At 46.6% G+C, this 14,279-nt stretch overlaps 1 protein-coding gene across 1 annotated transcript in view; it reads right to left on the minus strand.

Annotated features, from left to right (window-relative positions):
- FBN3 (fibrillin 3) overlaps positions 1-14,279 on the minus strand; it is a 100,992-nt gene that overhangs the window by 45,331 nt on the left and 41,382 nt on the right. The window contains exons 21-33 of the mRNA XM_051975844.1: positions 13,539-13,763; positions 13,310-13,435; positions 12,488-12,616; positions 8,168-8,293; positions 7,950-8,075; positions 6,755-6,877; positions 5,032-5,157; positions 3,101-3,226; positions 2,817-2,939; positions 2,323-2,445; positions 1,914-2,039; positions 934-1,056; positions 160-282 (exon numbers count right to left, since the gene is read on the minus strand). Of these exons, the coding sequence (XP_051831804.1) occupies positions 160-282; positions 934-1,056; positions 1,914-2,039; positions 2,323-2,445; positions 2,817-2,939; positions 3,101-3,226; positions 5,032-5,157; positions 6,755-6,877; positions 7,950-8,075; positions 8,168-8,293; positions 12,488-12,616; positions 13,310-13,435; positions 13,539-13,763 (1,725 nt within the window). The remainder of the gene's footprint in view (positions 1-159; positions 283-933; positions 1,057-1,913; positions 2,040-2,322; positions 2,446-2,816; positions 2,940-3,100; positions 3,227-5,031; positions 5,158-6,754; positions 6,878-7,949; positions 8,076-8,167; positions 8,294-12,487; positions 12,617-13,309; positions 13,436-13,538; positions 13,764-14,279) is intronic.

Here is a 14,279-nt window from a genome sequence, read left to right on the forward strand (position 1 = left end):
CGGAAATAACTGAACAATAACTCCTAACTTCCAGTTTGGTTCTTTTGGCTGCCTGATGTCTCTGGGAATGAACCCAGGCTGGCTTTGCCTTGATTTTAGTTGAATCCTGCTGGCATTTGGCTGCCAAGAGGAAGGGCAAGCTCTGGGTTGGGCACTCACCCACGCAGCCCACGCCGCTGGGGTTCAGCTCAAAATCTTGGGGGCAATTGCACAGGTAGCTGCCCGGGGTGTTGACACACAGCCCGTTGATGCAGTTGACGGGATCTGCACACTCATTGATGTCTGTGAGGATGAAGAAGGCTTTGTTAAAGGCAGAGCCAGCCCCAGGAGCCCACCCTGGCCTCCTCTGCAGACTCCCACCCATCTTGGACTTCTAGCCTCCAGCTTCCACTCCTACTAGACTTCAATTTGCCCTCCACCCTGGTATCTCCAAGGGAGAATCTCGACCATCTCTCAGATCCTCTGTTTCCCCCATTCTGCTTTAGCAACTTGACCCTGATCGCACGACCTGCTCCATCCAGTGCAAGGTCAAAGCCTCCCCCTATCCTCCCACCTGCCTGACACAGCTGCAGGACTGTCTCTCCCCAGTGAATGATAACGCCATAATAACAACAATGATGATGAGAGTTGACACGTACATGGGTATTAAGATTTGGAAAGTGCTTTATTTTTGGGAACTCCCCTCTGGGGTGGTCATTTAATAGATAAGAGAACTGAGAGACCCTGTCCAGGGTCACCAAATTAATAAGAGGAGGTGCATTTATTAAGCACTTACTACATGCCAGGCCCAATTTACTGATATTATCTTATTTGATAATAAGTATCTAAGGTGGAATTTGGATGTGTGTCAAGCCCAGCAGCCTGTCCTCGGTGCCTCCCTCTCCTGGGCTCTCACCCAGGACCCTCCCCTCCGCCCAGGAGGACCCTCAGCACCTGTACAGTTGCCTCCACTCCGGTCAAGCTCGTAGCCGTCATCGCAGACGCAGCGGAACATCCCGGGCAGGTTGTGACAGCTTCCAAAGACACAGATGTTCTGGAAGGTGCACTCATCGATGTCTGCAGGGACTCGGTGTCACTGAGGCCCTGTCCCTGTCCTGGCTTTGGCCAGAGCTGGGCACAGGGATGAGTGTCCCTCCCTCCATCCCATGTTGGATATTCCCATTCCCTGGGCAGGCCCCTTTCTTGTTCATCTCCCAGCAAGGGACCCCCGGAGGTAGCAACATCAAGGCTGAGATGTCCCAGGAAAGGAAGGGAAAGAAAGGGAAGGGATGGGAAGGGAAGGGAAGGAATGGGAAGGGAAGAAAGGGAAGGGAAGGAATGGGAAGGGAAAGGAAGGGAAAAGAAAGAAAGGGAAGGGATGGGAAGGGAAGGGAAGGAATGGGAAGGGAAGAAAGGGAAGGAATGGGAAGGGAAAGGAAGGGAAAGGAAAGAAAGGAAAGGGATGGGAAGGGAAGGGAAGGAATGGGAAGGGAAGAAAGGGAAGGGAAGGAATGGGAAGGGAAAGGAAGGGAAAGGAAAGGAAGGGAAGGGATGGGAAGGAAGGGAAGGAATGGGAAGGGAAGGAATGGGAAGGGAAGGAATGGGAAGGGAAAGGAAGGGAAAGGAAAGGAAGGGAAGGAATGAGAAGGGAAAGGAAGGGAAGGAATGGGAAGGGAAGAGAAAGGCAGGAATGGAAGGGAATGGAAGGGAAGGAATAGAAAGGAAGGGAAGGAAAGGGAAGGGAAGGGAAGGGAAGGGAAGGGAAGGGAAGGGAAGGGAAAGGAAGGGAAGGAAAGGAAAGATAAGAGAAGGGAAGGGAAGGGAAGGGAAAGGAAGGGAAGAAAAGGGAAGGGAAATTAGGCCATCAAAGGCTAGACTCCCACTCCTTGCCTGCTCCTCAGCCTGACCCGGCCCAGTACCCTGGGAGCCCTCACCCTGGCAAGCTCTGCTGTCTTCAGTGGGGTTGAAGCCCATCTCACACTCGCACCGGTAACCACCAGGGGCATTGAGACACTGCCCATTCTCACAAAGGTTCACGTTGTCTGCACACTCATCCCTGTCTGAGAGTCACAGGGTCATGTACTCACCAGTTAGGCTGACCCTTGCCCCCATTATCCAGGCTCTTCAAATCCCTTAGGGCATTCATAGCATGCTTTGATTACTCAGGAGTTCCCCAATAATGCAAACTCCCAGACCCTCCCAGTCACAGGAACCCCCCGAAAGCCTGCTTCAGCCTCCAGCTTTTCTCTCTTCGTTCCATCCTCCCTTTTCCCAAAAGTCATGTTGCAGGGCTGAGCCACTTAGGATGAGCCAAGGGCCAGAGGCTTGAGATCCATCTCTCACCCACACAGGAGAAGCCATCCCCAGAGAAGCCCTCTCGGCAAACACAGCGGTGGGAGCCAGGAGAGTTTACACAGTCAGCATTTATGTGGCACCCGTGGTCTTCTGTGGCACATTCATCCAGATCTGAAGAAAAATCAGTGACTGAATAAATACCTCAAAGGAGGCTTGGGGTCCTCTCAGCCTTCTCAGGTGTCAAGTGAGACATTAAAGTCTTGCCCAATGTACCCAGGTAGTACACGGCACACCTGGGATTTGAAGTCAGGTCTTCCGACTCCAAAACCAGTGCTCTTTCCACTTCAACACCCAAACTAGATCTGTCTCACCCAGCCCATCTTGGCTGGTACAAAGAAGGGAGACTCACGCCTCCCACTCCTCAGTGTCAGAGATATGGACACAGAGACGGGCGCAGACAGGGCCAGGGCTACCCCCTGCCTGTTGTTCTCCTCCCTGCCCGTCCACAATCATGGTTCATCTACCAGACCTGTAAGACTTACCATGGCACTTGAAGCCATCACCAACCCAGCCTGACTGGCACATACAGCGAAAAGTGCCTGGCACATTGACACAGGAGGCTCGCGTATCACAGTTGTGGGCCCCAACAGCGCACTCATCGATGTCTACGGCAGAAGGAAAAGCAGGGAAAAAGGGGGTGGTATAGGCAATGAGAGCATTTCTGACCCTCCTGGGCCCAAGGCTATCAGGCCACAAGAAGTGATGGAGTGGAGGATTGGTCCTGAGTTTTGGATGTTCTACTCCACGTGGGCAGGGTCCCACTTACCTGTACAACCTGTTGTGCCCTTCTTGACAAAATAGCCCAGCTGGCAGTGGCAGATGAAGGACCCCTTGCTATTCTCACAGTCACCATGGAGACAGATGTTGGGATTCAGGTCACACTCGTTCACATCTGGGAGAAAGAGTTTCCTACTAGAAAGTCCCCTTTCCCAGCCCTTTCTCCTTGTCTGGGGGGGATGGACAGGACCCTCAAAGCCAAAGGAAGACCCCTGGCCAGGGGCAGTGTAAAGCCAGATTTCCTTCAAGGAGAATGGGAAGGGAGAAAGATGGGGGAGAGGTTAGAGGTTGGGAGGGGAGACAGATGGGATCAGTGGAAAGCATCCTAGAACCCTAAAACCACAAAGATAGGAAGGATCTCAGATACTGTCTGATCCAACTCCTTATCTCATACAGAAATCCCTTCATGGCCTTTCCAGCTTTAACTGGGATACCTAATGAAAGGGAGCTCACTCTTTCTGAGATAGCCCATTCCACTATGGGGCAAATCTAGATATGAGCAGTTTTTTCTCCTTTTATTGAGATAAAATTGGCTTGTCTACAATCTGTCCTTATGGTGCCTAATTTTACTCTCTAATTTACTCAAGCAAAATGAGTCTAGATCGACTATGTCACTGTGATTGCTGCTCAACAATGATCACTTCCTGGCCTATGTCTCCAGACTCGGGATTGCCGGTTCATCCAGTGAATCCTTATAAGTCACAGCCCCTACTCAGTCCCCTTACCTCCCAGGCTGCCTTCTTCTTGTTGCTCTCTAGCTAGCCTGCACCCCTTCAGAAACTCAGCTCTAGGCACATTCTTACAGAGTAGGGGGAGTCCTCTCTCTTCTTTCATACTGGCTTGTGTTTCTCTTGATAGCTTTTTATTTTCAAAATACACGCAAAGATAGTTTTCAACATTCACCTTTGCAAAAACTTGTGTTCCAAATTTTTTTCCCTCCCCCCATCTTCTCCCCTAGGCAGCAAGTAATCCAATAAATGTTAAACATGTACAATTCTTTTATATACATTTCCACATTTATCATGTTACTGTGTCTCTCTTAGCACACCCTATAATTACACTGGGCTGCCATGGCACACTGCTGACTCCTGTTGAGTTTGTGATCACCTAGTACTCCCAGATCGCCTTCAATGTCTGTTCTTTATTATTTCTTTTAACTCTTGACTCTCCATGTCACTCTACTAACTCTGAATTTGTGATCACCTAGAACTCCCATTTCTTCAATATCTGTTTTTTTAAAATCATTTCTGTTAACTCTTGACTTCCCATGTCACACTACTAACTCCTGTTGAGTTTATGATCACTTAGAACTCCCAGATCTTTTTCAATGTCTATTCTTTATTATTTCTGTTAAGTCTTGACTCTCTATCCAAGACCCTAAACCCATTTATGCTTCTGTGGATGGAAGAAAGGGGAAGGAGCAGAAAAAGAAAGAAGCAGGGCGGGAAAGAAGACAAAGTGGGGTACAGGGAAAGGGGAACTGAGAATGTGTTGGCAAAAGCTCCAGAAAGGTCTCTTACTGGTCTATGAGGAAGGAGTTGAGTAGAGATATCCTCCTCTGCCCCCCACCCACTATGGATTTGACGAAGGGTCAGAGTCAGGGGAGGCAGCAGATCTAAGAAGACTATTCTGGGGGCAGGATGAGAGGCAGTAGGAAACACTCCAGATTGTAAGTCAGGGGAGGTAAGTTTGAAAATTAATTCTACCCATGATTCACTGTATAACTTTTTCCCAACTGTAAAATGGGGATAAGAAACTGGGCCTAGCTTCCCCTTTCAAAACAAGATTTTTCAAAAAATCTTTCAAAAACAAGATGAAAAAATGAAGGTCAAACCCCTAGCCAAAGACATATATCAGAGGTCCTTGTTACTACTGAAGTCCGCCTTCCTATCATCCCCAGTCCCACCCCCAAGTCCTCACCTATGCAGGTCTTCATATCAAGGGTGGCCATGAAGCCATCATAGCAGAGGCAGCGATGGTGGCCAGGTACATTGGTACACTGGCCCCCGTCACAAATGTCTGGGTTCTCTTCACACTCGTCGATGTCTGGGGGAGAAGGAGGACAGAGGTTGAGGCTGGCAGCTGGGGAAGAGGCTGGGTCTGGGAATGTGTTCAGGGCTGGAGCTAGCCAGAGTTCAAACTAGGGCAGGGCCAATAGTGTCTTATATCAGGGTGAAGAATTTAATGGGGAGCACTTAAACTTCTCTAAAGAAAGAGATGAGTAGGGAAGAGCTATGGTGGGATAAAGCAGGTGACAGGAGAGTGAATGGGGGCAGCTCAACTGCAGCACCATCTTAGGAGTATATCTCCATAAGTTCCCCAGTAAGAAGGTTTGAGAGGGTAGAGGTCACCATAGAAGCACCAGAGTTCTATCCCAGAATAGCAGAAAAGAAGGAAGTCCATTACACCTTGATATCAGGGGTGAGAAGCTGCAAGGATGTCTAGGAATCCAAGGTTCAGTGGCAGACTGGGGGCCATTTCCTACTGGCCCTCAGAGAGGAGAACCTTTCAGGCAGGGAATGACTGGGAAGGGGAGAAGATACTTTGGTCCCTGTCAGAGAGTCCCCTTCCCCACTCTGGGGACTTCTTGAAGTCTTGCTCTCCCCAGATTCTCAAACCATTTTAAAACGGGATGAGCAGGGGAATGGGTTTTAGAACTGAGATAGGGAGATAGGGACTATCCTGGGAGAAAGGGCAAGTTTGGGGGTTTAAGTTGGCGTAAGATCTGGGAAAGGAGACATCTTGTATGAGAATCTTGTGTTTTGCCTTCCCCAGCTTCTCACACTTTTTTGCTGTGCACAGTTAAGTGTGGACAGGTCCCTTTGGGGTCTTGGTAGGTGTGACTAGAAGGACTCCTTCACACCCATTTTTCTTCAGCTGCTTGTCCTGAGTCATGAAACCAGAGGCCTTTGGAAAGCCCATTCCTCACGCCCACCTCACTGGGGCTATCCCCTCACCACTACCCCCCTTGGTCTTGAAGGAAGACCAGATATCAAGAGGTCTGAGAGAGGGCTGGACTCGGGTAGGGGATGGGCACCTAGATTCAAAAAGTTCAATGCAAGGGGCAGGAACCAGAACTCCTTCCTTGATTCTAATTCTGGGCTCCCTCCAGCTCTGATAAGACTCCTAGAGGGATCTGGGTGGGGCAGGGGAATGGAAAGATTGCTTTCAGGTTTCTTTCACCTTCTTTCCCCAAAGGGCTTATCTGTTTGCCAGAATGCTCCCTCTTTCAGTCCCACCCATTCCCTGCAATCAGGCTTCCTGGATGCCAGGTATGAAGGATCAAATGACCTTAGCACTCAGTTATCAATAATAAATATTTAAGTTTGGAAACATCCAGGGGGGCTGGGGAGATGGAAGGGTAGAGTGAAAAGTTGGCAGCTTCTCCTGAAGGGGCTTCTTGGTGTCCTGGGGTTGCCTCCATCCGGGGTCAGGGTCCCTGGTTCTTCACAGCCTATAAGGGGATGGTCTTCCACAATTGTCAAGATCTTGAGGCAACTTAAGCACTTTATGGTGTTTGTTTCAGGAACAAAAGACCCTGGCTCTGAGACTAGGATAAGCTGGGGCAGGATTGGACCAAGGAATCACATGCAGGTGTGTGCTGCCTCACCTTGCCACTGAAAGTCATTTCCAGGCCACTTACCTGCACAGGCCCTGCCATCGGGCATCAGGGCATAACCCTCCCCACAGCTGCACTGGTAACTGCCTTCGGTGTTGGTGCATTGGGACTCGCAGCCCCCATTTCCCACGCTGCATTCATCAGTGTCTGTGGGAGATAGAGGGTGGGGCTGAAGCTCTTTGGAGCCAGGTACAGGCAGAGCCAGTATCCAGGCTGATGGGGAGAGGGGAGAGAAACTGAGGACGTAGGAGGGAGGCAGGAATGGAGAGGGCTAGGAGTTAGAGAAAGGGGATGTGCTGAGGTGGAGAGGGGGATGATGGGAGAACAATGACTATAAACTCTTTGAGGATAGGGACCACTCTGCTTCCATTTCAGTATCCTCAGCACCATGGGCAGCACCTGGCTCATAATAGGTACTTAATAATGCTTGTTAAAAATCAAACTGAATCCTGTGAAATTAGAATGATCAAATTGCCCCAAAGGAGAGCTTTAAGAATGTCCTTCTCTCTCTTCTTTGTAGGAAGAAGAGGAGGATGCCAGCTGTGGTGTACTACAGATAATGCTAGATTTAGTTAACATTTTGGCCACTTTTGACAAACTGATTTTTTTTTCTTCTAGTTCTTTGTCACAAAAGTTGGATCTCTTACAAGGAGAACAGGGGTGAGAGAGTTATTGGGAAACACACACACACACACACACACACACACACACACAATACATTATATTATAAATAAATTATACAAGCAAAATTTAGCAATACAAATTAAATTAGATACAAAATAAAATTCCTTGTTGAATTGATTCAGAATAGATTAGATGAAAATTAGGAAGAGATAGACTTGAGGAAGATAGAATGAGGTAGCAATGTTAAAATGAGAGGATGGAATGAATAAATTGAGTTGATAAGAGGAAAGAAGATGGGGAAGGAAAAGAATCAGACAGATAGAACTGGGTAGGATAAGGTTAAGTTAAGCCAGAATTGGATTGGAATAAAATGAGGCAGGGATGAACAGACTGGAGATAGGAGAGACTAAAAGTCTATCCTAAAAAAAATAAGGAATATTGTGATAGGAATTGAACAGTCAAGAGAGACTGGATAGGGTGAGGCAAGGGTGGGGACAGAGATGGGAGTAGGATTGATTTAGGCAGGAATGTTGGTCGGGGCAGTCCTGTCATATGTAGGGCAGGGGGTTGCCGGGGTCCTGGGTCCAGGGCTCACCTATACAGCCCTGTCGGTCCGGAGTAGATTGGAAGCCAGTGTCGCAGGCACACTGGTAGGTACCAATGACGTTCACACAGCGCCCGTGCCGGCAGAGGTTGTCTCTGAGGGAACACTCGTTCACATCTAAGGAAGGAACAACCAACAGCTGGGGGGCCAAGGCAGGGGCCAGAGGACCCTCCCCATCCTCCCGCCCAGGCCTTGCCCAGGCCACTCACCCTCACAAGCGTTGCCATCAACTGACAGCTCATGGCCAGGAGGGCACAGGCACTGATAGCTGCCATCATTGTTGACACAGGTCCCTCCTCGGCAGAGCAACGGGTCCTGAGCACATTCATCAATGTCTGGAAGAAGAAGGAGATGGGACAAAGTCAGCCTTAGTCGGGGCAGAGTGGGCGGCTGTCTGCATTCATGAGACACCAGGTCCCCCACCTGCCCCAGTGTGCACAGCCCCCATCCAATCCCATCTGAGCCAAAGGGACCGGCAGAGTAGATCACTTCCCTTCCTGCAGCCTCACTTCCTCATCTGTAAAATGAGAGACTTATCCAAGATGGCATGGGGGCTAGAGCACTGGGTCTGGAGCCAGAAAGTCTTGAATTCAAATCCTGCCTCATGCACTTCCTAGCTGTGTGACTTCTCTCAGCCTCAGTTTCCTCAAATGCAAAATGGGGACCTCTCAGGGTTGTAAGGATCAAATAAGATAATTTTTGTAAAGTCTTTTGCAAATTTTAAAAGTTATAAATCTCTCTCTTCTCATTCCTTCCCCTTCATTCTTCTCTCTTCCCTCCTTTATCTTTTCTTTTTCTCCTCTCACTTCTTTTTCTCTTCATCTCTCCTCTTTTCTCTCACATTTTTTCTCTCTTCACCTTTTTCTATTTCTCTTCTTTTTTTCTTTCATCTCTTCTTTCTTTTTTCTCTTACTCTTTACTTCTCTTTCATCTGTCCTTTCTTCTCCCTTTTTTATTTTATAATAATAGTTTTTCTTTTTCAAAATGTATGCAAAAATAATTTTCAACATTCACTCTTGCAACCTTGTGTTCCAAAAATTTTTCTTATTCCCTCTCTACCTCCTCTCTCCCCTAAATAGCACTATAGTCCAATATAGTCTAAACATGTGCAATTCTAAACATATTTCCACATTTATCCTGCTGCACAAGAAAAATAAGATCAGAAGGGAAAAAATGCTGCTTTTTTCTTTTTAACTCTCCTCTTTTTTCTTTGTCTTCTCTTCTCTGTCTTCCTCCTTTCTCTTCTCTCCCCTCTCCCTCATCTTTTTTTCTTTCTTCTCTTTCTTCACTGCTCTTCAGCTTTTCTTTCTCCTTTCTTCTCTACCTCCACTCCCCCCTCTCTCTTTCTCTCTCTCTCACTCTCTGTTTCTTCTCTGTCTTTCCCTCTCTCCCATCTCTCCCTGATTATCTTTAATATCCCTTCCACTTCAACCATTCTGGGAAATTCTGAGCCAAGGCATTAACTGTGTGACCTTGGAATGCACTTTCTCTTCTGAGCACGTTCCCTCATCTGAGAAATGAAGATAATGTTTGCACTCCCTACCTCATAGGATTGCTATGAGAAAGTGCTTTGTAAATCTCTCTTTCCTGTTTTATTTCATCTTACTCTCTTTCACAAACTTTGTGTCCCAATCAGATTGACTCTCTGGCTGCTTTTGAAGCTGGCTCCAGCCTACGTTGCAAGGCTTACTGTACATTACTCACTTTCACACATTCTACTTTTTAGCCAAATGGAACATTCCAGTTTGGTTGGAATAGAGTGTCCAGGAGGAGATGTAATGTAAAATAAATCTGGAAAGATAGTTGGAGCCTGATTACAGAGACTTAAAGTACCAAACAGGGGAGTTTGTATTTTATCTTAGGGGCAGTAGCAAGCTATTGAAGCTTTTGGAACAGGAGAGTGAAATGGTCAGAAACATGTTTTAAGAATATCAATTGGCAGCTTCAAGAAAGATAGATGGGAGAGGGGAGAAAGTGGCAGCAAGAAAACCAATCAGAAAGTTACAATAACAGTCTGGGTGAGAGATGATGAGGACCTGAACAAGGATGGTAACCATGTGAATGGAGAGAAGGGGACAGGTACAAAGGATTTGGAGAGAAAAACCAATAAAGTAAGGCAACTGGTTGGCTATAGGGCAACAATGACGAGGACTTTCTTGGAGGGAACAAGTAATAAGGATTAAAAAAAAACAATAAATTACTCTCATTTCTAGATAATTTTAAATTAATAAGGTGCTTTCCTCTAGTGGAATTAAGAAATTATCAATCTGGGAAACAGAGAGCAGAGACTGGGAAAGCATGAGGAGTTATAATTATTCATAGTATTACTAAAAATAATAACAGACATTCACATAGTACCTGAAAGTTTACAAAGCACTTTGAGTGCACACATTGCCTCACTTGAACCTCACAATAATAGTCTAGAGGAGGAAGCTGGAAAAGGTTTTATTGTCCTCTCTGGGACTCGGTTTCCTCTTCTGAAAAGTGGATGGGTGGACTAGATAGATAATGATTAAGAACCCTTCCATCTTGAAACCTATAACATTCAGTATAACTATTTTCACTTTACAGATGGGGAAACAAAGTCAAGAGGGAAGAAGTAACCTGTCTAAAGTTATACAGTTAATTATAGCAAACCCAGGTAAAGATTTACACAATGAAAATAACAATTCCACTTCTAAATCATTTTTGTAACAGAAAAGTTTCCTATCTAAAGCACTAGGATTTTGTCCCTTTCTTTGAAGTCAAAAGAGAATAGGATTATGTGAAGTGCTGAATTCAGATTCAGAGTTCAAGACCCAGCTCCACCAATGACTACCGCTGTGATCTGTGGTCTCAGTCTTCTCAACATAAAGTGAGAGGGTCAGACCAGATGACCTCTAAAGTTTCCTGCCAGCTCTAAATCTATGAATGTTTTTTACTTCTGCCTCCCATTAATAACTTGTTTATAATTTATGTCATTTAAAAAATCAGAATCTTTTCTCTAGATACCTTACTACTCCCACAGAATCCTCTTTTATCCCAGCTAGGTGGATGCTATAGTGCAGAGTGCTGGACTTTTCAGAAAGAACTAGGTTCAAATCCTGCCTCAGATACCCACTAGCTGTGTGACTCTGGGCAAGTCACTTAATCTGTTTGCCTCAGTTTCCTCATCTGAGGGTAATAATAGCACCTGCCTCCTAGGGTTGTTGGGAAGTACATGCAAAACACTTTGCAAATCTTAAAGAGCGCTATAAATGCTAACTATCAACAGCATCAAAGAAAATTTAGAGCAAAGCCCAACCGACAAACTAGTTTACAGATGAAAAATCAGATGCTAGAAAATTAAATGATTTTCCCAAGGACACATAGCTGTTTTTGGCAAAATGGATCAGAACCCATTTCCTGCCTTCACATCTGGTTGTTATTATAATAATATAATTATAATATTTAACATATTATAATTATATATAATAATGTAGTCATAGTATCTAGGTAATAATTATAATAATAACTTGTTAATATGAAAGGCACAGTAGATAAAGAGCTAGCCTCAGAAAGACATAAGATGACAAAGATAGATTGTATGATTCTGTACAAGTCTCTGTACAAGTCCCTTACCTTCTCTGTGCCCCCAAGAGATGTACTAAGGCTCTAAGTTACAGAGAAGGAACTGACTTGCTTTAATAAAGTTTGCTCATCTGTAAAATGAGAGGGATGGATTATGTGTCCCTTCTAAGGTTTCTTCTGGTTATGAATTCCATGATCCCATAAATGTAAAGTCAACTTCCCAGGGATCCAGGAAAATGGCTGGCTGGCCTGGAGCTAGACTCCCAGGAACTGGACAAAGACACTTGTTGCAAGGGAGGAGTCTCTAAAGAAGACAATTCCAAAGTTGGATTGAGCTGGATTGAGTAACTATGAAGAATTCCGGCACTTTGCCAATCCATGCCGAACTTGTTCCCTGAGATTCTTCACAAATATGTCAAATAGATGCATTTTGAACAGTTAGCCTAGGTCTGATGCTGCAAGTGACTCACTGTGAGGAGAGTGGGGACAGGAGAGAAAAAAACTCTAAAAACTATGGCTATATAATAATTGATATAACAATGAAGCGCTTTACATAAATTATCTCATTTGACCCTCACAACAACTCTGGGAGTCGGGTGCTTCAATTATCATTTTCATTTTACAGATGAGGAAACTGAGGCAGAGAGCATTTAAGTAATTTGAATAGGGTCCCAGAGCTAATAAGTGTCTGAGGCAGGATTTGAATTCAGATGTTCCTGAGTTCAGGCTTAGTAGTCTATCTGTGATATAACCTAAATGCATAAGAAAGGGATTCCTGCAAGATTCACATCTCAGAGCTGATGGAGAAGATAGCAATCTGATAGATACGCGCGCGGCGCGCGCGCGCGCGCGTGCGTGTGTGTGTGTGTGTGTGTGTGTGTGTATTCTCTGTTCTGGTTAGATTTTTAGACTTGTCTTTCAAATCATGAGGAAAAATCTCAGGAAAAGACTTTAGATTCCTACTCCTGATCCCCACTTACCCATGCAGTTCTTCATCATCATAAAGCCACTTTCATAACCCTGGAAACATTCACACTCAAAGCTGCCCAGTGTGTTGACACAGGTTCCATGGCCACAGAGGTCGGGGGAAATTCGACACTCATCGATATCTGGGAAGAGAGGAAGCACTGGTCATTGGAAGGGGAAAGGAGACACTGATCACTGGGGAGGGAGAGGGAATCCATGTCTGGGGAGAAAATACTAGTTACTGTTAGGGGAGAGGAGAATTGTTTAAAATATGTAGGGAATAATACATGGATCAGTGTCAGAGAATAAATAATACTGGTTAATGACTGAGGAAAGGGCACTGGTCAATGTTAGGGAAGAGGAAGATTTTCTGAAGGTCGGGAAGAGAGCAGACACTGGCCAGAGCCTGAGGAGAGAGATTTCTCGAGGTGCAGAAACTCCCTGTTGGTGTTAGAGACTAGATAACAGTGCTTAGCATTTTGGGATCAAAGACACTGGTTAGGGACACGGGGAGAGGGGCCACTGGAATAAGATACAGGTTATGAATTTAGGGAGCAGAAATGCTGCTCAGCATCCGGACAGAAGTAAGACATTAGTTGATATCTGGGGAAAGGAATGATCAGTGTTTTGGGAAAAGGAGAGATTGACCAAAAATCAAGGGGAGCTGAGACATTGGTCAGGCTCAAGGAGGAGAAATCCTGGTCCGTGTCAGAGGGCAGAAGAGACCGGTCAGTGTCTGGGAGGCAGCCACAACACCCAGACACGAGTCCCTCGGAATGGTTTTTATGTCTTCCTCTGGGACACGGGCTCTGAGGACGGAGGGCGGGGAAACAGACCTGTGCAGTTCCTCTCCTGAGCATCGAGAGCAAAGCCGTTGCCGCACACACAGCGGAAGCTGCCCACGGTGTTCCTGCAAGAGCCGTGGGTGCAGAGGCCCGGGAAAGCCTTGCATTCATTCACATCTGGTGCGACGTTGGGGAGAGAAGCAGGAGAAAATGGGAGAAGTCATACTGGGTCGGAGAGCGTCCTTCCCCTTTACCCAAGCCCCATCCCAAGTCCTCTCACCTTTGTAGAAAGGCCTGCCGGAAAGGAAGTCCCTGCTGGCAAAACCAGGGCCCCGGGGGCATATGAGGGCGAATTCTGGGGAGCCCGGCTCCGGGCACGCCTCGCAGCCAGTGCCCCAGGCAGCCCCCACGGAGCAGCAGCACATGTCCATCCGGTACTTGCCCGGCAGTGGGGCGAGACATTCATCCTCATCCCACTTCAGGAAACACTGCTCTACCCTCACATCTGTCCAAGGGGAGAGGGAGGGAAGGAGAGGTCACAGGGGGTCACATCTGGCCCGAGGTGGGTGGGCACAGTCACCTTCCTGACATCTGGAATTCCTCTGAGTCAACCTAGTGCTCTATCCTCCTGTACCCTCCTCTCCCTCCCTCCCTCCCTCTCTCCCTTCTTCGTTCTCTCTCTCTCTCTCTCTCTCTCTCTCTCTCTCTCTCTCTCTCTCTCTCTCTCTCTCTCTCTCTCTCTCTCTCTCTCTCTCACACACACACACACTATACACAGACTCTGACTGTCTCTCTCTGTCTTTGAGTCTCTGACTCGCTTCTTTCTCTCTCCCTCTCTACCTGTCTGTCTTTACCTCTATGTCTCTGTCTTTTCTCTCTGTCTCTCTCTGTCTCACTATTTCTCTCTCCCTTCTTTCTTTCTGTCTTTGTCTTTCTGTCTCTCCATCTCTCTCTCTCCCTCTATGTCTCTGTCTCTTCTCTCTCTGTCTCTCTGTCTCACTGTCTCTCTCTCCCTTCTTTC

This window comes from Antechinus flavipes, chromosome 1 (assembly GCF_016432865.1).
Source record: "Antechinus flavipes isolate AdamAnt ecotype Samford, QLD, Australia chromosome 1, AdamAnt_v2, whole genome shotgun sequence".
In the NCBI taxonomy this organism is placed as follows: domain Eukaryota; kingdom Metazoa; phylum Chordata; class Mammalia; order Dasyuromorphia; family Dasyuridae; genus Antechinus; species Antechinus flavipes.